The 26,073-nt window shown below is 54.5% G+C and overlaps 2 protein-coding genes across 3 annotated transcripts; both read right to left on the bottom strand.

The window, feature by feature from the left end:
* Positions 1–427: 427 nt before the first annotated feature.
* CX3CL1 (C-X3-C motif chemokine ligand 1) lies at positions 428–12,287 on the bottom strand. Of its 2 annotated transcripts, XM_023245001.2 has the most exons (3): positions 12,085–12,287; positions 5,499–5,619; positions 428–3,599 (listed from the first exon to the last, which is right to left on the bottom strand). In XM_023245001.2, the coding sequence occupies exons 1-3, from the start codon at positions 12,152–12,154 to the stop codon at positions 2,489–2,491; spliced, it is 1,302 nt and encodes a 433-aa protein (XP_023100769.2). In that variant the 5' UTR covers positions 12,155–12,287; the 3' UTR covers positions 428–2,488. The 2 variants fall into 2 exon arrangements, with proteins under 2 accessions (XP_023100769.2, XP_023100770.2); XM_023245002.2 differs by lacking the exon at positions 5,499–5,619 and having other exon boundaries at positions 12,085–12,242.
* A 7,238-nt stretch (positions 12,288–19,525) lies between these two features.
* CCL22 (C-C motif chemokine ligand 22) lies at positions 19,526–25,782 on the bottom strand. The gene is made up of 3 exons (XM_003998096.5): positions 25,661–25,782; positions 24,135–24,258; positions 19,526–21,258 (listed from the first exon to the last, which is right to left on the bottom strand). The coding sequence occupies exons 1-3, from the start codon at positions 25,731–25,733 to the stop codon at positions 21,174–21,176; spliced, it is 282 nt and encodes a 93-aa protein (XP_003998145.2). The 5' UTR covers positions 25,734–25,782; the 3' UTR covers positions 19,526–21,173.
* Positions 25,783–26,073: the final 291 nt, after the last annotated feature.

Here is a 26,073-nt window from a genome sequence, read left to right as displayed (position 1 = left end):
AATGAGTCAAAGTAGCCAAGAAGAAAATGTGGCCCACTGTGCTCCCATGGATGACCGATCACTAATGGTGCTACTAAGGCCCTGGAGATGGAGGTTTAGTAGGCACGGGGAAGCACAGGAGTGGCTTCATAAGAGATTCTGATTCCTGCCAGGGAAGGGAGCCACTAGGAGAAGTCTCAGGCCTGATGTTTAACAGGCCCAGAGAGGTGAAGGCACTGCCCAAAGTCACACAGCGGAGCAGAACAAAGCCAGGCCAGGGACTCAACCCTCCTCACCCCTATCCCTAGTGCTGCTTCTCCTGCTGACTGTAAAGGACTCCTCCTCCACCCCAGGCGGGCTGGACCCAGAGATCCCAGGCCCCTCCTTTATGCCTTCGCTCCTGAGGTCTGGTTGCTGAGCCTGCCCTAGAGCAAGTTACTTTATTCGATTCACAAGACTTTTCAATTTTATTAGGAAAATACAAAATGGCACAGACACTGGTGATAGGGTTGGAAAAGCAAAGCATCAACCAACTCCTTCCAAAGTCCCCCCCCCCAAATTGTCCTTGCCCATGTCCTGCTTGGGGGGAGGGGGACTAATCAAGTCTGTGGAAGGGGAACTAGCCGCTCCCAGCTGTCTCCTCACAAAAGTAGGGAGCCCCATCATGGGCGCTCCACTCCTTGAGGGCTCTCCAAACCTGGAGGAGCCCAAAAAAGTGCATTTAGACCTGCTGTCCGCCCTCCAAGCCATCAGAGTGCCCCCCACTAGAGCCAGGCCCCAACATCCCAGGTCATGTGCAGCAGGCGGTGCAGGAGGGCCCCTCTCTGTGGGCCAGAGCTGTGTCTGCCTCCTCTGAGCATCTATCTGCCAAGTAGAGTGTCACCCACACCTGGGGGAAGCCTGGCCCATGGGAGGCTCCCCAGGTGGGGGGCAAGGGTCACCGTCAGGGACAGAGGGAGGGGGAGAGCTGCCCCTGGGGACTCTGAGGGGTGAGGCCCGCAGGCCCTGTCAGGCCTGCCTGAGTCCTCAGCACCCAAAAAGGGAACCCCTGACTTGGTGCCCACAGCTTCCCTCCCCACAGGACGGAGTCTTTCAGAGGTAAACACGGAACCTCAGGTTTCAGCGGTGGACTCTGATCCCATGGAAAATGTCCTTGCAATCCTGGCCCTGCCTGCGGTGGGCTGGAGGGTGAGGGAAGACCCGGACCGGAGGACAGCAGTGTTGTTAGGGAGTGAGAGAGGCAGAAGAGGACTCCAGGCTGCAGAAACGGCAAACGCAGGGCCCAAGTCCCTCACACAGGCCAGCGGCTGCCCCCTGCAGCCTCCCCCTTCCTTTTCCTGAGTGCCTCAGCCCCCCCGGGGAGCCCGCAGGCTTCCACTCCTCCTCAGCCTGTCACACATCACTTGGGCTTGTCCGGGTGTCCCTGCAAGCCTGGTGACCCTGGGAGGGCTGTTCTCAAAGCCAGGCAGGGGCCTGCCCCTCACGTAGGCCAGCCCGGTCCCCTCAGGGGGCGCACAGAGCTGACTCCCTCCCACAGAGCAGGACCTGAGCTATCAGATCTCTCTCTCGGCACCGCTCCCAGTCTCAGAGCCCAGCAGCGTGCCGGGCTCCCCGGTGGGTGAAGACCGGCTGAGGTGTTCTGTTGTGTGGCTACACCCAGGGTCTGGGAAAAGGGGGGTCTCTGGACCAGTGAGTGAGGCCCGTCAGGGCAGGTTACTGTCACACATTTGCCATGACTCTTTCCTTCCCCAGATGGAAAACCAGAGGTACGGATGCCTTGCTGGGTTGGTGATGGGCCCGGGACTAGAACCCCAGCTCTCACCCTCAAAGTCAACGTCCCTCCTCTGCACAGCATCGACTGAGAAGAAACACAAATCAAAGCCACCAGGTCACTTGGTCTCCCCTTCCCACAATGCCTAACCGAGGGCAGAGCCTTCCTGGGGGCAGTCCCAGGAAACGCCACACTAGCCTCATGCAAGAGAAGACGGGTCCCCGGCTGGGTGTGGGCTCTGTACAGGGGATGGGGGAGATAGCACCGCAGGTAGCCGGGGTGACTGGCGACTGCAGCGGGACCAAGAGACACGATGAGGTCTGAGGGAGTGGGGCAGGAGGGGCCTGGCCTGAGGCTCATTCGTGAGATGGGATGACCGTGGTAACGTGTGGGCATGGGAACCAGAGGGGCCGGGCATCTGTTCAATAAATAATTGTTTACTGGGTCTGGGACTGTGTCAAAGGGAACCTCTAACCAGCCAGCAGCAGAAGTTTCCTGACTTGGGGACACGGGAGTGAGTTGCAAAGGCCACCACTCCCGTCCCGGGTAGGTCAACAAAGGTGAGGAGCGGCCTCCTGGGGCGTGCCCGGGAGCTGGGAGCAGTTCCTTGCGAAAGATCCTGCGTCCTTGCTCTGATCATCCCAGCTCAGGTCAGGCCTTGGGGGAGGGTGGATATAAGGATGGGGGACCCCAGGCAGCTGTCTGAGTTGAACAACTGGACGCAGGCAGGTGGGCAGCTCACACGGGCACCAGGACGTACGAGTTACTGCCGCAGCTCCGGGGGACATAGCGAAGCCCGTCCACCATGTCTCCTGCCATCTTGCGGGGGCAGCCCTGGAGGCTTTGGTAGGCGAACATGGCCACCCCCAGGCAGAAGAGGAGGCCGAGGAAGGCCAACAGCCCTACTGCCTGCCTCCGGGTGGCCGCCTGGGAGTCAGGGACAGGAGTGATGAGGACTTCCAGCCGCTGGGGGTCCACAGTGGCATGGACGGGCTCCTCAGCCTTAGGGGTCCAGCTGCCTGAGGCCACTGGCTCTCTGCTGGGAACACTTTCTGAGGAGACAGGGACCATGGAGAGACGGGGCATGCTGTCAGACCCTCTGAGAGCATCCGTGTGAGCTGAAATGGGACCCATCTCCACGGGCCCTAGAGAGTTCTCTGGCATGGGGCCAGAGATCCACACAGGTTGGTCCTCTGAGGCTGTGTGTAAAATGGTGGGGACCTGGGTAGAGGGGGCCTGGGTAGGGAGGGTCTGGGTGGAGGGGGCCTGGGTAAGGAGGGTCTGGGTAGAGGGGGCCTGGGTGGGGGGGGCCTGGGTGGAGGGGGTCTGGGTGGAGGAGGCCTGGGTGGGGGGGGCCTTGGTGGCGGGGGCCTGGGTGGCGGGGGCCTGGGTGGGGAGGGCCTCAGAGGCCTTTCCCTCAGCCCAGAGGCCCGACCCAGGTTTGTAGGCAGAGCTCTGCCAGGACGCCGGGGTGGTGAGGGCAGCGGCGTTGAAAAGCTCAGTCCTCTGGGACCCAGCTGGAGGCCCTCCATCTGGAGCCTTTGAAGTGGAGGGGAACCTGGTCCCCCAGGAATCAGCCACTCCTGTCGACAGCTCTGGGGAAGTCCCCAAGGCCCTCTGCGCCTCCTGGCCACTGCTTTCCCGGGTAGCTTTGGGCTCTGTGACCGTAGACTTGTCCATTCCCCTGGCGGCCAGGGTGGTCCTGGGTTCACCCACGCCAATTTGCTTCTCGAACGTGCCGCCATTTTGCACCGGCAGAGCAGTCTGGCGCTCTAGATGTTCCATGGCTTTCTGGACCCATTTCTCCTTTGGATCAGCACAGAAGATTTTGTTCTGTTTGGTCCTCAAGCTACAAGGAAGGAAGACAGGGGCCTGGTGATGCCCAGATGCCATGTGGAGTAGAGGCATCGTGCAAATGCTCTGCAGGTGAGCAGACCCGGCCGGAAATCCTGCCCCCAACACTTATTAGCTGTGAGCTGTGAGCTGTGAGCTGTGAGCTGATTAGCTTGGGCAGCTTGAGTTCTGGGGTTTCCCTGTCCTCGCCTGAGAAATAGAGATAGCATACCTACCTTCTGCGGGGTGACCAACCTCCCCGGAAAAGCTGGGACAGAGGGGGGGGGTCCTCAAGATCTGGAACTTCTCTGTGAAAGTCCCAGAAAACTGGGACAAGTTGGCCACCCCACTTTTGTGTTATTGTAAAAAAAAAAAAAAAAAAAAGAAAGAAAAAAGAAAAGAAAATGATATAAAGCACCTGGCTCAGAGTGGGAGACTCAGAGGACCACTGTTAATAAGAATATCGTTACCATTAAGGCAGGGGACTCTGGGCTGTGAGTCTTCTGACTGGGGGGGGGGGGGGGGGGCGTCCACAGCTGTTCCCTGCCGTCAGGTGTGTGACTGGTGAGCTCTGGGTAAGTAAGGCCTCCTCTCTCTGGAAGGAGCTGATTTAAATGTCCTCTTCCTCCTCTCCCTCAGTTACAGGCTGCCCTCCAGACCTCTACCTCCTCTCTTAGTGTGCATCCTCAGGCTGAAAACATATTTAGTGAGCTACAGCCACATATATGGTGGTCCCGTCGGGACCCCGAGGGCCATCCAAATCTTGAGCTTCTTCTGGCTGGCTAACTGCCGAGCACACAGCTCAGAGCTGCCTGGGGCTCACGCTCCATGCCACCGTGCTAGCAGGCATTTTGCCTGTTTCAACCTCACACCCATCCTGAGAGGTGGCTACCACGCCCATCCCCATTTTACAGATGAGAAAACCGAGGCTCAGAGAGGTAACGCGAACGTGCGTGGCTCCGGCACGCTGGGAAACCAGAGAAGTGCAGGAAGCAAGCATAAGCCTGCAGGCCCCCACAGGCGAGGTGCTGCCTGGTGCCACAGTCCCCTCCCTGGGGCTGCCTACTTCCCCTTTACCTAGAAAACAGAAGCAAATTTGTGGGGGAGTCCGGGGGAAGCAAGCCCTGGCAGGTGAGCAGAGAGGTCAGGCAGCAGCCCCTCGTGGTAACTGTGCAGTCAGTGGAGTGAAGGACACGACTTCCTTTAGCTGAGCCTAGACGTTGAGAGCCTGCTGGCCATTTCCTGACGCCAGGCCCAAAGGTCGGTCTGTGGAAAGGTCTTGGGGCTGGGTGACTGGGCAGGACCCAAGAGGGACCCCAGGAGAGCAAGCGGCCAAGACAGCCAAGGGTCCCGACGGTCGGGATGGGCGGGGGGCCAATGGGGGGGCTGGTTCAGATTGGCCCCTGTCCCAAATCTCACTGGAATCCTGTTTCCTCATCTGTCAAGTGCAGATAATAATCTCTGCCTTTCCCATCGGTGGCTTTTGGGCACCCTGCCAAGCTGCTTATTTACACGATCGCCTCTCATCCTCCCAACTACCCCGTTTTATAGATAAGGAAACTAAAGCCCAGAGGGTAGGGAGTGTGAGCAGGGCCACGCAACCTGTCAGTGGTGAAGCCAGGATTTGCACCACATCTGTTGGAGTCTGGAGCCTGCCCTTGAGACCACAGTGCTTTACCTGCCCAGCAGGTTCAAGGGCTGCCTAAAACATACCACCCCTTGGTGACTGCTCCAGACCAAAGGCCTTTCAGGAAGCCGCTCCCCACTTTTATCTTGGGACACAGATATCAAGGTCATCGAGGAGTCAGGGAGCCAGGAGCAGGAAGAGCATTTGCTGAGGCCCTTGGCGGGAGCCCAGGTTGAGGAGGAAGAATGTGGACAGGGATTAGTAGAGGCCGAGAGCCCGAGTACCTACATGATGGCATGCTTGCCGCAGGATTCTTGATTTCGTTGGTAGTGGACTAGTAAAGCCACAGGGATCTCCGAGGTCATCTTGCTGCAGGTGACGTTGCATTTCTTCACACCGAGGTGCTGTCCTGAGCCCACAGAGGCCCCCCAGTCAGCAGGACTGTCCAAGGGCATCTGGCTTCCCAGTCCCAGGACACAGCCGATGCCCTGCACACCCTGGTCTTCAAGGCCCTTGACCTCAGTCCCCCATCCCCGGCCAAACCTCTCTATGCCTCAGTTTCCCTACCTGTGCAATAGGGACAGTGATAGTATCTACCTCATAGGGATGTTATATAAATTAATGAAGATGTAGTCTCACTTATGAAGCTCTTAGTGCCTGGCACGTAGTAAGGTTCATTTTAAAAATCAAGTTGCGGGGCGCCTGGGTGGCTCAGTCAGTTAAGCGTTTGACTTTGGCTCAGGTCATGATCTCACAGTTCGTGAGTTCAAGCCCCACGATGGGCTCTGTGCTGACGGCTCGGAGCCTGGAGCCTGTTTCAGATTCTGTGTCTCCTTCTCTCTCTGCCCCTCCCCTGCTCATGCTCTGTCTCTCTCTGTCTCAAAAATAAATAAACATTAAAAAAAATTTTTTGAAATAAATAAAAATAAAAAAATAAAAATCAAGTTGCCGAGTGCCTGGGCGGCTCAGTCGGTTGGATGGCCGACTTTGGCCCGGGTCATGATCTTGCGGTCCCCGAGCTCAGGGCCCGCGTTAGGCTCTGTGCTGACAGCTCAGAGCCTGGAGCCTGCTTTGGATTCTATGTCTCCCTCTCTCTCTGCCTCTCCCCCACTCGTGCTCTGTCTCTCAAAAATAAATGTTAAAAAATAAATAAATAAAAATCAAGTTGCCAGCTAGGGTGCCTGGGTGGCTCAATTGGTAAGCATCTCTTGGTTTTGGCTCAGGTCATGATCTCATGGTTCATGAATTTAAGCCCCACATCTGGCTCTGCACTAATGGTGTGGAGCCTGCTTGGGATTCTCTCTCTCTCTCTCTCTCTCTCTCTCTCTCTCTCTCTCTCTTTCTCTGCCCCTCCCCCACATGCTCTCTCTCTTTCAAAATAAATAAATAAAAACTTTTTTAAAAGCTATAAAAATTTTTTTAAATGAAATTAAGTCACTGTCGTTGGTCAGTATACAGAAGGGGAGACAAATCGGAGAGTGACAGGGACCTGCCTGAGGTCACACAGCCAGCAAGTGATGGGACAGGCTCTCCTGTGAGGCCAGGCTCTGATCTCTTCTGGGCCCATGGGTCTGCGCACCCCCCCCCCCCGCTTTCCCCCAGTAAGTCACCAGCTCAACTATCAACCCCCCGACCCTCCACCCCCTGCATACACACCCCACTCCTCCCTCACAGGCTGATTCATATTCGTGGATTTCCATGACCTCTGAGATACACCCAGACCTCTCTCCACCACATCTCATGTGCCCACCCTATGACACATACACACACGTACACACATACACCAACAAACAGAATGCACACACATACCCCCCCAAAAAAACACATAAAGGCATACATATGATCAGGCACGTGTAATAGATAAAAAATTTTAAATGTGCAAGTACAACCACCTTCTAAGGAAGCTGGGAGCTGGGTCTGCTGAGTAGGGGGTAGGGGATCCTTTGTTCTGCCATTAAGACCCAAGAGGAGTGTGGGAGTAGTTGCTAAGGGGAACCGAGGGGCCATTTGGAGCCCCCTGGGCAAGACAGGGGAGCAGGAATAAGGAGAAGGGGTGGAAGGTGGGGGCTGTGCGTGGGGTGGGGGCACAGTGGGATGGTTAATGGCCTACTGATGGCATGTAGCCAGAGAGAAACCCCAGGACAGGGTGAGGGTGACTCAACAGAGAGTTGAGAGCTCAAATATTTTATGTAAACATTTGAAAAGCTGTTTGCATGGCTTTTCCTTTCTTCCTTCCTCCTTGCCCTAAAATCACCAGCAACATTTATTCTGCTTGGTGTCTTCTCAAGAAGGGTATGTAAAAAATAAGGAAGAGCCTGAGTTTCGGAGCTGGGTCAAAGTCATATGCAGCAGAAGCAAGACCCCAGAGGGTTTTGCAAAATTCTAGAGGCCAGGACTTCCAGGGCAGTGGAGTCCGGAGAGCTGAATGAGAGCCCAGCAGAACCAGGGAGGACCCAGCTGATCCTTACTCATGCACAAGTATTTACACGGACATGGATGTGCAAACAGGCTCTGCCTTCCCAAGTACAGGTGCAAGCACACGCACATGCACCCCTTCTAGAATGTGCCACCTCCTCTCCCATCGCTCCCCCGTAGCCTCAGCCCACCCCAACTGTGGAAGGGTGGTTCAGGATCTGCAGGGCTGCGCTAGCCTGGGCCATCAAGGGGCGGCACTAGCAGCTCCTGAGGTGGGCAGGAAGCACTCCAGTGGCCGGTCCCTCAGCCACAGGCTGCCCTTTCTCTCTGAGGAACCAGGATGTGAAAGCGACTTCGCTGCCTTATCACCTGCCTTTGGAATGACTCGGCTGCATACTCCATAGACCCTGTTGAACAGAGCTGGGAAGGCAATCCCCTGGATTGGTCTGGTAGGTGCCTTTCTCTGAAAAACCCCTGGAACAGTGCCCTCAGGTGACCTAGAGCCACGGGGAGGCTGCCAGTGGGCAGGAGGGATATGCTAGGTTTTGTGAGTCTGTGTCCTCGACTCTATGTCCCAGGATGGGGCAGGCCACTGCTTACTCCTGGGGCTTTAATGAGCCACAAAGTCAGCCTGTCCCCAAAGTCCCCACCTTCTGCCACAGTGCCCAAATGCCCCTGGCCAGGTTCTGTTCCTGGGGAAGGGTTGTATAACTAACCTAAGCAGGCTTTTCTTCTCGGAACTGAAATTTTCTTTCCTGTCATTGGAGATAATGCTTCCAACCAGCCAGCCATTTACTGTCATATGAGTTTTGAGAAGGCAGGGACCTTGCCAGTCTTGGTGTCACAGTGCTTCCCAGCACAAAGTAGACATTCAAAAAATAGTAATTGAATGAAATAATGTCTCAGTTTACTTACCCCTCCGCCTACCTCCCCATCTGTCCATCCGTCCATCCATCCATCCATCCATCCATCCATCCATCTATCCATCCGTTTCCTGATTCAGCCAACACTTACTGAATTACTTTTGAGCATCTACAAAGACCTGGGCCCTCTTGTTCTTAACCCTGAGCCCTTCCTTCCTCCCATTGGTGCTGGTGCTGAGCTTAGAGAGAGTGCCTCAACCCCACACTATTAGCTCGTGGTGTTTTCTCAGTCAAATGCTGATTTTCCCTCTTGCCAGGCCCCGTGCTGGGTATTGTGAGGCACAGTGAGTTGAAGGCCTGTCTCTGTCCTCAGGAAGTCTTAGCCTGAAGGGCAGCCAAGACATGCCCACAAAGTATCATGACTTATTCTACTCTGTACTGGACCCTGTGCTTAGCACAGGCACATCTGCTCTTATTGATTCCCAGCACCCCTGCAAAGGGAGTATTGTTACCTCAATTTAATTGACTCCGAAGCTGATAATCAGGGAGGTTAAATGACTTGCCCGAGGCCACACAGCTGCTTAGTGGCAGATCTTGTTTTCCTCCCAACCTCTGGACCTCCCCCCGTTCTAAACAGCCTTAAACACCAGGTGGAAACACCATGTTCCAGAATATACCCTAAATGTGCTGAGATTTGCATGAGGGAGAGACCACTTCCCACTGCAAGTAATCAAGGGAGGCTTCTTGGAGGAGGTATCCTGTAGGCTGGACCTCAAGGACTGCTAAGAGGCTTATGGGCAGGAGGAGACAAGAATGTTGTGGGTCTCTGGGTGAGGCGATAGAGACAGGGCTTGAGCCGTTGCTCAGGTGTGTGTCCTGGACAAGGCACTTAGGCTGTCTGAGCCTCAGGACCCTTACCTGTAAAATGGGTGTGGTAATATCTGCTTCACAGGGTGGTTATGAGAATGAAGATTTTTAAATATCTGGACCGGGGGTTTACTCAACAGCAACACCATTGACATTTTGGACCAGATAATTCTTTGTTGTGGGAACTGTCTTGTGCACTGTAAGATATTCAGCATCATCCCTGCCCTCTACCCACTAGATTTCTGAGCATCCCCCAACCAGAAATTTGGGGACATTTGTAATGACAAAAATGTCTTCAGAAATTGCCAAATGCCCCTGGGGGGGGGGGTGCCAAATCACCCATTGAGAACCACTGCCTGAAAGAGATACCCATGAAGATCTTCCCTCACCTCCCTGGATGACTACTTCTCCGGGAGTCCCTCCTGACCCCTACTTAAAATTTCAACACCTCCTCCCCGCCCCCCGCAACCCCCCTCCATGTTTTTTTAAATCACAGCTTGTTGGGGCACCTGAGTGGCTCAGTCGGTTAAGCGTCCACTCGATTTCAACTCAGGTCATGATCTTATGGGTCTTGAGTTTGAGCCCCACGTAGGGCTCTGCTCTGGCAGTGCAAAAGAATTCTCTCTCTCTCTCCCTCTCTCTCTCTCCCCCTCCCCCACTCGCTCTCTCTCACAATAAATAAACATTAAAAAAATTTTTTTAATGTGAATAAATCACAGCATGTTTTTCTTTCTAACAGACCAAATGGTTTACTGATTTATTTTTTTGTATCATCTGTCTTCTCCGGTGAGTGTTCAGCACTCTGAGGACTGGGATCTTTGGCCGTTTTATTCGCTGATGTGGCCCCAGCACCTACAACGGTGGCTGGCACCCAGTCGATGCCCAACGAATATTTGTTCAATGAATGAACAAAATTCACAAGAAAGCACTCTGTGGCACATGCAATTTGAACCAACGAAGAAACAGAGGAATTTTTATTTAAATTCAACCGGGGCCTGGATCTGACAGTCTGAATTTATCTTCCCGTGCCTTCCCCATCCACCTCCACAGCTAATCGGGGGACAGACTACGGCAGCTTAAAACAGGTTTTTTTTCCCCCCTCTTTCTTGTCAGGGTTTGAGTAGGAGTGAATGCGTCAGTGCTCGGGGAGAAAATTCTCTGCTCTGACTTGTATCTGCAGGTTTGTTATATAAAGCAGAGGAGCCTCCCTCCTGCCACAGCCCCGCAAACCCACATTTGGGGACTGACGCACCTGCCCCCCCGCACCAGCCAGAGCTGCAGCCACAAAGCTCCCAGCACCCCCTGGGGTGTCTCTGGCTTCTGGACCACGCCATACACTCCTTCGTCCTGTGGGGCCTCCCAGGGGGTCTCTCAGAGCCACAAACGTCAGTGTGGGTGAAGACCTCCAAGGTGAGTCTAGCCCAATACCAGGAGGAAGAAGTGAAATTGAGGCTCAGAAGGGTTGAATTAGTGTATCTTCCGGCAAAGTCAGTGACCAAGATCAGGGCAGAAATAAACAGAGTGTCCAGGGTCCCCCCCAACCCCGACCTGGGATCCCTCTTTATCTTACCATACGAACCCTTCACTCCAGCACCCGTGCTCCTCCCGCTTCCAAAATGCCTTCCTAGGCTTTGGGCCTCACCGCACAGGAGGCAATAGCTATATTCGAGGGTGTAGTCGCTGGGACCAAAGAAGGCGAGACCCCACTTGGGGTCACGGCCATGGCAAAGCAACTTTCATCTGATTCCCTGTCTTCTAGTGCTCACTGCCTCCAAACACCTCTGGCTTTAGGGTTCAAGCCCAGGAAGCCAGCAGCACTTGGCCTCTCATGCCCCCCATCACCACCACCTGCTCCCTGGTCTGCTCTTGGTTTCCCCCACATAGAAGGACTCGAAAGGCAGTTTGCTCCATGGAGGTGTCCTGGCAGCTTGAGACGGCTCTCATTCCCTCAGACTTGCTGTGTGTCCCAAGGCAGGCTCCTAGCCTCTCTGAGCCTCAACCTGCCAGATGGTCTGGCTCAGACCTCCCTGGGTCTCCATCTTCATCGTGTCAGTGGGATGCATACCTCATGCCCTACCTCGTCCTACGCTCCGGAAAGCAAGTATTTGGAGGTGAAAGCATTTTCTAAGCTATGCTTGGAGGAGGAGGATGCTATCATGGTCAAGATACGGGCAGAGGGACTACAGAGCAGAGCAACAGCAACAAGCCCAGTCCCTGATCTGCAATTACCTTGGTCTCCACGGTTCCTGGGCCCCCTACTCAAAACCAGGGCAGGAGAAAATCCTAACCATGGCCTGGGCCGCGGCCACGGCTGCGACTCAGGAATCGGGGCTGCCAGTTACACATTAACCCCGGGGGGAGAGACCCAGCCCGCTGTCAGCCAGGGGCCCCCCACCCAGACACCCGGCAGGAACTTCCTCAGGCTTCCCTGCCCCCCTCCCTCCTAAGACCCCCTTTGTGCCTGGCGCCCTTGTGCGGTCCACACCACCTCTCGTCACTGCCGGAGCGGTAGCTACCTTGCTCACTGGGCCAGGCGGGCACAGTCTCCGAGCCTGGAAATCTTTCTAGCGGGAGGGACAGCCCTGAATCTGGGGTCAGGGAGGAGCCCAGCCCCCTGTACCACACCCTTTGGAAGGAGCTGCTATGGACCTTACCCAGGCGGGGTCTGCCCCCCACCCCATGTCAGGCCTGAAGGGCACGAGTGGGGCTGCAGTCTCCCCCACACTCACCGGCTAGAAGCGCAGTCAGATGGCAGAGGGCGGCCAAGCGGAGCAGCCACGAGAGAGGTGGTGAAGCCATGGCCGAGGGCGGGCGGGGGTCCGGGCGGGGGTCCGGGCAGGGCCGGTGTCTGGGTGTCTGAGCTCAGCGCCGTGCCCTCGCCGCCTGAGCTCTATCGCTTTTTATAATGGGGCTTGCTGCCTCTGCCTCCGCCTCCAGCCCCCGCAGGCAGTCGGTGGGAGGGGAAAGGAAGGGAGCCAGCGTGCAGCCGCTGGATTCCTCAGGACGTTGCCAAGGAACGGAGCTGGCTCGGGCCTGCAGCAGGGGAGGGGGGGACCGGGCTGGCCGCTCACTAGGGTTCCTCACATCAGACCTGCCTGGGAAGCTGGACCGGGCTTGAGAGCATTCAAAGGGCATCCTCAACCCCCCATCTGCGGGGCTACCCACGTCCGCCCGCCCTGGATTCTGGCCTGGGACCCCAGCCCTAAGTGAGCAATAAACAAAAGGACGGAAGAACAGAGTGCCGGCTGCCAGCAGGCCAGGAGGGCCTCGGGACCCTACAGCTTGGATCGGACAAGCTCTCCTTTGATCTGGGAGACACATCCCTCCCACCTCATGAAAGACCCCCCCAAACCTTTCCCCCTCGAAGCCCCACTTCCCCGGGGGATCTCGTTCATCAATGTATCCCTGAACCCCGCATGGAGCCTGCCAAACAATAGGGCGTCAGTACAGTACACGGTCGCTGGAAGAATGATCCGGCCCAACTTCGTAGGGACAGATGGTGAAACTGAGGCCCAGAGAAGGGGTGGAATCACCTCAGGTCATTCAGAGCACTAGGGTGGAGAACAGACCAGACATGCACAGGGGCGCGTGTAGTTTAGGCCGCAGGAAAGAGCCCTGGCCTCCCTGCCTCCAGCTGCTCGACCTCTCCTTTCCTCCTTTACACCCGCCGCCACGCCCAGCTCTGGCCCCGCAGGGAACAGCGTGGCTGCTGGTCTCACCCTGGGTGCAGTCCCTGACTGCACCTTGGTAGGTGCCCTGAAGAAGGCATCCCTCCCTTGGGGGCGGGGGAGCGGCTGGGTTCTCCCCCCCGCACAGGAGGGAGCTGGGCTCACCCACTGGGGAGGGGGGCTTCGCAGCTCTGACTTTCCAGGTTCTCCCTCCGTCACGTGACGGCCGGCCAGCCAGCTCCCACCACGCTGGTGGAAATGCATGGAGGCGTGTGGGTGCAGCACAGCCCGCTTTGAGGGCGGCCCTCCCTAAAGGCAATGGCAACAATTCCTGACACCCTGGAAGAGTTCAACGGTCGCCTAGCCCAGATGCCAGGAGTTATCAATGAACCCCACTCCTATCTAGGTGTCTTTGGCTACCAGCCAACTGGGAACCAGTTTGTCCCTGAGCCACTGCCCCAGGCTACAGAGCCAGTTGGTCTAGGCTGGGCTGGGCAGAGAAGTCACAGCCCCTATGGCCAGAGGCCCCCTCGCTCCCCCAAGCACAGTGAGGCTTCTGGGGCGTGGAGGTAGGAGGCTGGAAGCCCCTTCTCGATGGGGAGGAGCACCCCTGGCTCGGGCCCATTGCACCAGGCTTGGAGAACCCGTCCCAGCCCAAGCAGATATAAAGCCAGTGATCTTCATTTTTCCGTCGTCCAGCCCCTCATCTTAAGACTGGGAAAACGGAGGTGCTGAGAGGGACAAGCAGTGTAACAACTGAAGTCCAAGGTTCTTTCTACTCTGCCCATGGAGGTAGGAGCAGATGAAGAAGGGGGCAGGGGGAGGGGGAGAAAGAAGAGAGGGAGGAAGGGCAGGGCAGGGGGAGGGGGAGAAGTGAAAGGAGGAGGGGCAAGGGAAGGAAGGGGAAGTGGGGAGGCAAGGGACAAGTCCTAGGAAGCCCTCCACTTCACAAAGGACAAGAACCAGGTTGGGCCAGGTGTTTGGGGCGTTAAGACGCTTGTTCCCCTGGCCCCAGACTTCGCTCCAAAGAAGTATTTAGAAAGCATTTGGAATGGAAAGTATTTGGAATCAGTTGGCCCTGGTGCAGTACTACTTCTGTGTGATCTTGGGGAGCTTTCCTACCTCTCTGAGTTCATGCTTAACTCTGAGACAGGCACTGTGTCAAGCACTTTGTATGAGTAACTTGGGTCACCGTGACCCAGCGTGTCAGCAAAACACTATCACGGTCCATTTTATGGATGGGGAAACTGAGGAATGCAAGAGTTAAGTAATTTTTCTGAGGATCACCAGCCAAGAAGTGAGGGAGACTGGATTTGCCTCAGCCAGCTGGCCCTGGAGTCTGAGCTCATGACCACCAGACTACACAACCTCTCTCTATCCCCACTGTGAGGACTGCTGAGGATTAAGTGAGTTTATACCCATAAGGTGTTCAAACACCAAGTACGGCTCAGCTTTTCCTTGTTCAGCCCCTGGGGACATCTCTACCCTCTTCCGGCCCAGCTCCTCCCCCCCACCCCCGCCCGTGCAATATCAGACTGGTCATGACTCCCCACTTATCAAGGTGTTAAGGACTGAGTTTAGGTAATTCAGTTTGGACACAGTAACTAGACTTGCAAGTCAGCCAAGACCTGAAGCCAAACATGACTCCGCCACTTGTGAAAAGAATCACCTTCAGCAAGTTACTTAATCTCTCCAAGCCTCAGCTTCCCCATCTGTAGAATGGGATGCTAACAGCGACTTCACCAAATCGCTCACTGGGGGAGTTCATAAAACTAACGACTTTCACAGGGCCAGGCACGCAGGAGCCGTGAGCGTTTGCTATTGAGCCCTGGTGAGTGCCTGGCCCTGTGGTGGCACGGGGACTCAAAGGCAAATACACGGAGTCCCTGCTCCAAGGAGCCCTCGCTCGGTAGGAAAGAGAAGTCCTACCACAGACTCTAAGGCTGTGGGCCTGGGACAGGGAGAGAAGGCTTTACTCTTGTCCAGGAATCGAGGAAAGCAGGGGTGAGCAGGAGAGAGAGATCATGTTTCAATCAGAAGATGGGCAGAATTTTGCTTTGTTTCTTTTACAGTGTTGTTTTGAAAAATTCTAAACAATAAAGAAGAAGGAAGGGAACAAAGATCTTTCATATCTTCGGCACCTAAATTCAATGATTAGCATTTTCCCACATTTGCTTTTTTTTTTTCCTGCCAAGCCATTTCAAAGTAAATTACGGATGTCTGAAACTTTGCCCCTAAATCCTTCAGCACGCATCTCCACAGTATAAAGACACTGTCTTACATAAATATACTATTACCCCACCTAACAAAATTAACAATAATTCCTGTATGTCATGTAATATTTGGTTAATACTCAAATTTCTCCATTGTCCCCAAAATGTATCTTATAGCTGCACCTTCCTTTCTCTTTCCTTCTTCCCCCCCCCCTTTTTTCTTTCCTTCTTCCTCCCTCCATTCCTCCTTCCCTCCCTCCCCTCCTTCTCTCTTTTACTTTTGAACCAGGGTTCAATCTAGGTTTCTGCCTTGCAACTGGCATTTATTTTTAGTCTACAAAAGATCCCCTGCACATCCACTTTCTGAAGAGTTTCGAAACTATTGTCTTACGCACTGATCTCATAATTTGTCTAATGGTTTCCTTGTGATGTCACCTAATTCATTCCCCTAACCTATTCACTTCCTGTAAATTGCAGTCAGATCTACAGGCTCTATTAGACCCCAGCTACATGTTCTTGGCAAGACTCTGTTATGAATAACGCTGTATCTTCCACATTACACCTGTTATATCCATCATGGCACACAGGTTGTTCCGCTGCCCTTGGTGGACTGATTGATGGGCACCTACCCTCGGTCTCTCTGCTGGAGAAGGGTTATCCCCATTGTGATTTGTTTTTGTTTTTTGTTTTTTTTGTTTGTTCATTTCGTTTTTTATTTGAGAGAGAGAGAGAGAGGGAGAGGGAGGGAGAGAGAATCCCAAGCAGGCTCTACACTCAGCACAGAGCTCAATGTGGGGCTCGATCTCACAACTCTGGGATCACGACCTGAGACAAAATTAAGAGTCGGATGCCCAACCAATGGGGCCACCCAGGCGCCCCTGTCCTCTTTGTGATCTGTAAGTAACCCGCACTGGGCAGATAGGCAGGATTTTGACATACCATTCCTGGCAGAGGGAAAAGCTAACCAAGGGAAAAAGGGGATAGGGAACGGTCCCATGCCATTGGCTCTGAGGACGAAGTGGGCAGGGAGGCTGCTTTGGACACCTTAAAGCTGGTGTGAGGAGTGAGAGTTCTGTTCAGGGGCAGAGGGGAGCTGGGGAGGTTCTGAGCTGAGGAATAACTAAAGCAACAATTAGAACAGCGCTGGGTGGCAGGAGAAAGGGTTCCTCGGGGGTCGGTGGAGAGGAGGGGGAGGGGGCATCCTCCCCACACCTTCCTCAGGCCGTCTAGGAGCCCGCCTGGGTGTCCCAGGCAGCAGGCAGCCTGAGTGTTCTTGTGGGATGGGCTGGACTCCCCGAGCCCCCAGAGCAGAACAGAAACAGCAGAGCAGGGTGCCAGGGACACTCCTGTGGGGGCCCAGGATGGTAGGAAGGACGGGGTGGCCAGTGAGATGGCCATCTCCAGGGCCCCTGGGGGACAGTCCTGCCTAGTTCCTCCCCACCTCATCCAGCTCTGCTCAGCTCACCTCTTTTGGTCCACGAGAAGAGTTGTTCACATGCACTTGGCCCTTCCTCCGTCTGTGCACAGCCCTGGCCATACCTTCTTTTATACTGTGGCAAGATACACATATCGTAAAATTCACCTTTTGCACCATTTCTGAGTGTTCAGTGACATTCACATGTCTGTGTAACCATCACCACCATCCATCTTGAGAACTTGCTTACCTTGCGAAACAGAACCGCGGGGCCCATTAAACAGTAACTCCCACTTACTCCTCCCCTGGCCCCCACAACCCCCCAGCCTATTCTCTGTCTCCATGACTTTGACTACTTTAGGTGTCATAGCGTGTACATCCTTTTGTGACTGGCTCGTCCCACTTAGCAGAATGTCTTCAAAGTTCAGCCATGCTGCAGCAGGGCTCAGAATTTCCTTCCTTTTTATTTATTTTTTTTAACGTTTATTTATTTTTGAGACAGAGAGAGACAGAGCATGAACAGGGGAGGGTCAGAGAGAGGGAGACACAGAATCCGAAGCAGGCTCCAGGCTCCGAGCTGTCAGCACAGAGCCCGACGCGGGGCTCGAACTCACGGACCCTGAGATCGTGACCTGAGCCGAAGTCGGATGCTTAACCGACTGAGCCACCCAGGCGCCCCCTGGAGTTTCCTTCCTTTTTAAGGCTGAGTCATATTCCATTGTGTGTGTGTACCACCTTCTGCTTCTCCATTCACCTGTCAGACACTGGGGCCCTGCCCACCTTTTGGCTATTGGGGAGGACGCTGCTATGAACATGGGTGTCCAAATAGCTGTTCCAGCCCCTGCTTTCGATTCTTTTGTGTACATCCCCAGAAATGAGATTACTGGAAGAGATGATAATTCTACGTTTGATTTTTTGAGGACCCACGATACTATTTTCCCCCATGACCACCCTACTTTACAGTCCCACCACCAATGCACAAGGTTGCAATTTCTCTAGACGCTCACCGATCTTGTCTTTTTTCTTTCCTAAGATTTTATCTTGATTTTTTAAAGACTTATTTTATTTTTTTTAATGTTTGCTTGCTTATTTATTTATTTATTTATTTATTTATTTATTTATTTATTTTGAAAGAGAGAGAGAGAGAGAGAGAGAGAGAGAGAGAGACAGCCAGAGCTCGTGGGTGGGGTGAGGGGCAGAGAGAGAGAGTGGGAGAGAGAATCCCAAGCAGGCTCCGCACTGTCAGTGCAGAGCCCGACACAGGGCTCGATCCCGCAAACCATGAGCTCATGACCTGAGCCAAAATCAAGAGTCAGGTGCTTAACCGACTGAGCCACCCAGGCACCCCAAGATTTTATTTTTAAGTAATTTCTACACCTAAGGTGGGACTAGAGCTTACAACCCTGAGATCCAGAGTTGCATGCTCTGTTTTTTCCTTTTTTAAAACAGACATCCCGACGAGTGTGAGTGGTATAGCCATCTGGTTTTGATTTGCATTTTCTTGATGACTAGTGATGTTGAGAATCTTTTCATGTGTTTATTGATCATTTGAATACACCTTGTTTGGCAAAATATACATTCAAGCCTTTGCCCATTTTGTGTATTAGGCTGTCTTATCTCACTGGCTTAGGCTTACCTTAGGCTATACCTTCTTATCTACTGGACTCTCACAATCTCACGTACTCTTGCTAACCTCGTGATAACTGCTTTTATTGCCTCCGTTCACAGAGGGAGAAACTGAGGCTCAGAGACCAGGGAACTTGCTCCAGACTCCCAGTCAGTGAGAGTTCCTGTGCTTATCTGAATGCATGGCGTATGCTCTTCTCGATGCTTCTCCCTGCCTCCCAGACAAGTGCTCTTGGGTGTCTGAACCCACTGCCCTGGAAATCCCACCGTGAGAGCCAGATCTGAAGGGGAGCAAAGGCCACTTGTGCCAAGATGTCCACTGAGAAAATAACGAAGATGTCCCAGGGACAGCAGGGTCCTTTTTTGTTGTTGGGGCAGAATGAGCTGAGGGTAGAACTCCAGGAAAGCAGGTCCAGAGGAGTTGAGGAGCACACGAAGGAGACGCTCCCCATACCCACTGCCGCTTTCTCCCCGCGCACAGCTTGGCTGTGCTTCCCAGCATCCCTTGCAGGCAGGGTGGCCACGTGACTGAGTTCCGCCAATGGCAGGCGCACAGAGGCGAGGAGCCGCGCTTCCTGGCCTGGCTCGTGAAGTCCTCGCACAAGTTTATGTTCTCTTCCCCCATCCGCGGGAGGTTGCGGAGCCGTCCGGGTCCCGGAGGAGGGTGGGGCCGTGAGGAGGAAAGAGCCTGGGTCCCTGAATGACCCCGTGGAAGGTAGGAGCCCCCAGACCAACATCAGGTGTCACACGCGAAGGAAAAAGCTTCTGTGCAATTGAGCCACTGAGATTTTGGAGCGGTTTGTTGCAGGAAACAGCCTTTCCTGACTAATACACCTTCCTCCTCCTCTGCGGTGACGCTTGAAGGGGGAAGGCTGAGGTTGGGTTATTGAATCAGTGACTAAATGACTGACTGACTGGCTGGCTGAATATGCTGGTTAAAGCTCTAGACTTAGGGACCGAATGAGTGATTTCATCAGATCCTCCTGACAAGAGGGTGGGGGAGGAGGATGGGGGGGCGGGGGATGAAGGTGAGGCCCGGTGGACGAATGTCTGGAGCTTTCTCTCGGCACCAGCACAGCTGCTCCCCAGGTCTGACGTCTAATCCTGGCTTCCCACCGACTCACAGGGTGACCTTGGGCAGGCCAGCTCACAGGTCAGTAATGTTAAGGGCTTCCCCGTGGGAGAGAGGTGGCGATCGTGCCCCCTGCCCCACCTCCCAGGGACAGCAAATGCCAAGGCACAAAGCAGACACTGTGGTAGAGGGTTTATTTTTCAGAAGGCCCGAGGGACCGGGGCAGGACAGGAGGGGAGAGCAATCCCAGGACGCTTGAGGGCGCTATGCGCGGGCAGTGGGCAGGTTAACACTTTCAGTGTTCACAGTGGGCAGATGACCCTGGGCTCCGGGCCCTGGAAGACACTGAGTTTTGCTCCCCATGTCTTGGACCTGAACCCCACAGCAACCCCATAATATGGGTCTTCTCATTCTCAAGCGAGGCTCAGAGAGGGTCAGTGGTCTCCTCAGATTCACACAGCATCAACCACCCTGCTAAACTGCACCACGCTCCCTTGGAGAGAAAGGAGCACGTGTAAAGTTCATTTCCTTGACCTGGGGAATCTATTGTCCCCAAGGAAGTGCAGAAAAGCCCCAAGTCCCAGGCCTTATCCTGGCCCCTCCCAGCTGAGAACAATCTCCACCCAAGGCTCTTTCCCTTAACTATACCCTACACACTCCCAGGGCCAGGAAAGTTCTACCTCGTCCCCCTCCCAAACAGTTCCTAAAACTTTTCCATTCAACCTTTTGGCCTCTTAAGCATTTGCCCTCTTTTCTTATAGAAATATAATTAGAGCTTGCAATATCAAGCCAAGGGTAGTCATTCACACCGTAGCATAAAGTTGGTTATCAGTTATTTGGGGAAGGAGAAAGGGAAAGTGGGGAACTCTGAAGAGGTCAAGCCTGGGTGTCAGAGGTTAGAGGAGCAAGAGGGAAACAAGAAAGAGTCAAAAAGCCCAACACAGAGGTAAAATGGGGAAGAGAGGTGAATCTGGGTAAATTTGAGGTTTCACAATTGACTCAACTGGCTGCTTTCTAGATGAACTTGAGTCTCTGTATTGATGTGTGAGGGCCTTTGGGGGATGGGCCATGGCAGAGGAACATTATTTTTATTGATTCAGCCTGTAGCCATTCATTGAGCCCTGATTCTGAGCCAGGCCCTGTGCTCTGCGTTGAAGGCCAATGGACAAAGTAACAGGTGTGGGACCTTGATCCAGCCAGTGGGGCGGTAGGACGAGTTCCCCAAGTCCTGAGAATTCTGGGTAGACCGTGATCAAGGCTGTTAAGAGGGGGCAGAGGGCCAGGGGACATCTGAAAAAATAAAACTCAATTGCTGGCTGCTTGGGTTGAGCAGTGCCTCGGAGGGCTGGTAGGGGTGGACACACACAGGTGGTGGGGAGGCATCCTGGGCGTCAGGTGCAGCCTGGAAAAAGACTTGGAAGTGGACATGTATGGCACGGATTTGGAGAACAGGGAGCTGGAGTCCAACATGTGTGAAGGGAAATGAGGCAGGGCTGGGGACAGGGGTGCCAGGCTCAGGAGCTCTCACCTCAGCTTGGGGCAATGGGGAGCCATGGAAGAGTTTTGAGCAGGAGAGTAACTGACCAGGATTGCGGCCCCTCTGGCTGCGGTGGGGCAGAGAATGGGTTAGAGGGACAAGAGGGGAGATGAGTGACAGTGTGGAGGCTCCTCTGAGGGTGACAGCTACAGGCACAGAGATAAGAGATTGCGGAGAGATCCATCGGCACAGGCTTGTGTTGAGGGGCGGCCGTAACGGCCGAGAGGTGGGGCTCTGTGAGCCTTCCTGGAGGAGCCAAGGCCACGGTCATCAGGGCAGGGCCCTTTCTCATGGGTTCATCTTCTGCAGAATCTTCTTCACCCAGGGCAGCCTGGGGTCAGCACAGATCTCCCGGTCCCTGACCGTAAGGAAGCTGGAAGGAGACACCAGGGAGGCAATAAGGGAGCATTAGCATGCAGCAAGAATGCCACATCCCTTCTCTGGAAGCTTAACATTTATGAGTCACTTACTGTATGCAGAGATGCCCACTAGACAGAGTCACTTCACATTTATGAGGCACCCACCCTATGCGGGGGGTACCTGCTATCTAGAGCGGTTCAAAGGTTACGAGGCCTCTGTTGTATGTAAACTTACTTCTTAAGCGGGGAGAGGGGAGAAGAGCAGCTAGAATTTCCTGGACTCTTCATCTAGGCTTGAGGGCCAGGTCAGGCCAAGAAATAGAATGCCCAAGAGTCTCGTGATCATTGCTGATATCGCCTTGGAAGAGAGCCAAGAGCATGAACTTTGGAGCCAGATCCTCTGGCCCAGCTCTGCCATTGTTAGCACGTCCCTTAGTTTCCACATCTGTGAAATGAGGATAATAATCGCGGTCCTCACAGGAGCTGAATGAAGATTAGATGAGTTAATATAAACGGAAGTGTTCAGAGCAATAGATAGTAGGTGCTCTGGAACCCCGTAACTGCCAGGAGCTGGCCTGGACTTTTACCATTGATTTTCTCTTCTTTTCCTTGTCTTGTCTTTTTAAAGGTTACTTCAATGTTTATTTATTTTTGAGAGAAACAGAATGTGAGCAGGGGAGGGGCAGAAGGAGAGGGAGACACAGGATCCAAAGCAGGCTCCAGGCTCCGAGCTGCCAGCACAGGGTCCGAAGCGGGGCTCAAACTCAGGAAACTGCGAGGTCATGACCTTAGCCGAAACCAAGAGTGAGACGCCACTCAACCGGTTGAGCCACTCAGGTGCCCCTTAACATTGATTTTCTTAATAAGTCCTTACGGACAACCCTATGAGGCCCTATCATTCTATCCATTTCACAGGTGAGGCAAGTGGGGCCTGAAGGGGTAAAGCAGCTTGCCTGAGTGCCTGAGCTGGTCAGATCTGATTCACTGTGCCCCCTGGGGGCGCAAAGCACAAAGCAGAGGACTAGGCACTGGCCCAAGATCACTTAGCAATTGCGGGCTAAGTCTCCCACTTTGCCCAAGGTGCAGTAAGTACCAGGCCAGGCCCTTGGGGCTCTCAGCTGTTGTGGGCAGGAGTGGACTTAAAGCTGGCCAGTGGTCAGAAACATCCCCCCCCCCCCGTCCCCCCCAGCCCTGCTCCCTTCCTGCCTCTGAAGAGCTTGTCCATGAAGCTAGAAGCTCTGGCTTCTCTTACTCCCCTGATCTGCCCCCCACCCCACAGAAAACCAATGAACAGAAAGAAAAAGAAGGCAGCAGTGTTGATCTTGGCCTCGTGGGCAGCTTGCCCTGGCTGCTGTGTGACACTGGGCAAGACTCAGCCCCTTGATCTCCCCATTTGTCAAGACACTTCCTTTCTAGAGTCCCTTCTGGCTCAAAATCCAATTATCACGTGCTGTCTTTGAGCATCTGTTATATGTCAGGCATCGAGCATCACACCCTCCACTTACTATTACTGTGCCCTGTGACACTCAAGAGGCCCCAAAACCTCTCTGGGCCCATCTCCTCACCTGCAAAAAGAGGATCATAACACTACCTACAACATAAGGCTGTTTCAAGGATTAAATGAGTTAATATTTATAAAGTGGTTGTAACAGTGCCTGCATTTAGCAAGCACTCTCTACATGTCTGATAAATAAAAATAAATGAAGGTGATCACTCCTGTTACACTGATGGGGAAACGGAGGCTCAGAGTCAAAGTGACAAGAACCCACTTCCGCCTTCTTTGTTATTCACCTGCAGCACCCCCCCCCCCCGCCCACCGTGAGGGATGGTCAAGAAGTAAGGGGGAGCAAATGAAGACATAATGAAGGAGCCCCAAAGGGGGTCACGAGCCCCTAAGCCCAGACACCCTGGTGAGGGGCTTGGCAGGCAGCAGTCTGGAGGAGCTGGAGCCCCAGGGACAGGCCCCGTCACTTGGCCAGTGGCAGGCACAGGCCCGGGCTCCAGGCTAAGGAAAGGGAAGTAAAGAAATGGAGGAAAAGAGGCAAAGGAGAAAAAGAACCCCAGGAGAAAGCCCTGGACAAGGACCCAGGAGTCCTGGTTCTAACAGGGCAGCCTGGAGCAAATCACTTCCCCTCCCTGCACCTCTTTGTCCATTCGTAAAACGGAAACAGAGGCGCTCAGCCGGTTGAGCGTCTGACTCTTGATTTCGGCTCAGGTCATGATCTCCTGGTTTGTGAGATCGAGCCCCTCCTCGGGCTCCCTGCTGACAGCGCAGGGCCTGCTTGGGGTTCTCTCTCTCTCTCCCTCTCTCTCTGCCCCTCCCCCACTGACACTCTTTCTCGGTCTCTTTCTTAAAGAAATAAACTTAAAAAAAAAACAGAAATAATCGCGCTCCTAGTAGTTCTGCGGGGAGGGTTACCCGAGTTAGCACGGTCACCCCAGAACCACGCCTGGCCGTAGGACGCGTTCTCTGTCACCTCAGCCTTCTTCTGGTAAGAATAGGCTGCCTCCGCCAACTCCCAGGGTGCTGGGGAGGATGGGCCCCAGATGCTTCTGATGGGAGCACCCCGCGCTACGGCTCTGCGCTGCCTCCATGCACTAGGCACTGGATCGTGTAAACCGCCAGCTGGTGCCCTGCTCATTCAGCTCTGCATCCCCGGAACCCGGCAGGCCGCCTGGCAGGCAGTAGGCGTCCAAAATAATTTGTTGAATGATCGCATGATTTTTTTTTTTTTTCTCGGTACACCCCCGGGCTGGGCCGAGCCGTTTCAAGGACAGAGACCAGCTGCACTCCTCCCGTCCTTGGGTCTGCCCACCCACCTGCTCCTGGGCCCTCCTGAGCCAGCCCGGCAGGCTCTCTAAGCCCCTGCATCCCCGGCTCCGTACTCACACCACGCCGGGCCTCCGGCAGGAGTCTGAAGTCCAGTAGAAATACTTCAGCATGCGAGAGGGCAGGGGGTGGCGGAAGTAGTCTCGGCAGCAGACGCTGTCTTCCACGTTGGCGCCGTAGGGGCCTGGAGGAGGGAGACGTGCAGAAGACTCACGGGCGGGGCACAGACGGGTAGCTCTCAGCCCCAGCCTCTGAGCCGGCATTTCTGTTCCCGTGTGGCAGGCTGGTGCCCGGAGGACTCTGAGTCCCCATTCTCGGGGTCTCTGAGGGACACTGAGGGCCCAGTGTCTCCGATCCGGGTCGGTCAGGTGGAGGCAGGGGGATTCACAACCACTGAGATTCAACGATGCCCGGGGCCTCTAGGCGGGGCCCAGAGACTCTGCACAGGACGAAGCCCCGGCTACTGCAGGCGAGGTCCGTGGGCCAGCGCTATCAGTGTCACCTAGAGCTTGTCAGAAATGCTCGGCGCCCAGCCCCGGCCCTGCTGAGTCCCACGCGCGTCTTGACGAGTCCCCGGGCAATCCAAGAAGTCTGCTGCGGCTCACGCCTCCCGTGACCTTCACGGTGCACGCGGGGAGGCTGAGATCCAGAGAGGGAGACGATTTGCCCAGAGTCACACAGCGGGACTCTGGAGAGTCAGGATAAGGACCCGGGCAGAGTCCAGTCATGCAGACCTGGCTACGGGGCCTGCTCTGCCCTGAGTCACCAGGCCTTCCTGGGCAAGTCATTTAACGTCTCCGAGGCCCAGTTTCCTCCTCCGGTGGAAGGGGTGATAATGGCACCAAGTTATGGGGCCTTCGATGCAGGAAAAGCCCTCAGGAAACCCAAAGACGGCTGCCCGTCTCCCAGCCCAGTGCTCGTGCCCTTATCCAACACAGGGCAGGAGGATTTACACTGAGATGGAGAAGGGAAGGGAAGGCCTCGGTGTTGAGGGCAGGTTCTGGAGCAAAAATGTAGTGGTAGAAGAGCAGGACCAGTTTCCCAAGGGGACACCCCTCATGCCAGCTCCTTCCTTGTCCCGTCCCACATGGCTCCTTCTGGTGGCTCCTTCTCCACACCCCAAGCATCCTATGCTTGAGTTCTCTGGAGGAGAAGGACAGCAGGCCATGTCCACCACAGCCCCCCACCCCAGCTGAGACAGATCCTAGACTCCAGGCCTTCAAGACTACCCATTTAGGGCTCCTGGGTGGCAGTCGGTTAAACATCCGACTCTTGATCTCGACTCAGGTCACAGTCTCAAGGTTTGTGAGTTCGAGCCCCGCATCAGGCTCTGTGCTGTTGGCACAGCACTTGTGCTCATGCTCCCTCTCTCTCTCTGTCAAGATAAATAATAAACTAAGAAATAAAAGACTACCCATTTAACAGATGTGTAAACCGAAGCCCAGAGAAGCCACATGACTAGTCCGGAGCCAGCGGCAGACCGGGGTCATCTGCTCTCAGTCCACTCCTCTTTCCGCTACATGAGGAAGACACCCCAGTGTCTGACCCTGGCCTCTACAGGGAGTCCTCCCTCTCCCCAGCCTCACCTGCCTCAGTTGCCTGAAGTGTCATAGCAAGGAGGACAAGGACAGCCAGGAACAGAATCTTCGGGCTGGCCATGCTCTTGTCCTATGTGTCCCAGCTCAGGTGTCTGTAATCACCGGATGACAGGAGGGCCAAGTATTTAAGCACTTCGAGACACCCACGAGCCCCAGACACTCTTAGTCACCGGTGGGTCCAGAATCTCTGACATTCACATTACGAAAGAAGAACTCCCGCTTCCTCCAAATAAAAGGAAATTCTCTGTGGCTTGGAACAGCTCAGAGGGGACCCCCGCCGTGTCCTTCCCTCTGGGTCTCAAGAGACTTGCAAAATCCCCCTTGAGCTGGGCCTCTTAGAGGCCTGTGCTCCCCAGAGTCCTCACACTGTAGGGCCTTCACCATGTCGCTGGATATCTCCG

This window comes from Felis catus, chromosome E2 (assembly GCF_018350175.1).
Source record: "Felis catus isolate Fca126 chromosome E2, F.catus_Fca126_mat1.0, whole genome shotgun sequence".
In the NCBI taxonomy this organism is placed as follows: Eukaryota; Metazoa; Chordata; class Mammalia; order Carnivora; family Felidae; genus Felis; species Felis catus.
This window is presented reverse-complemented; position numbering and strand designations above follow the sequence as displayed.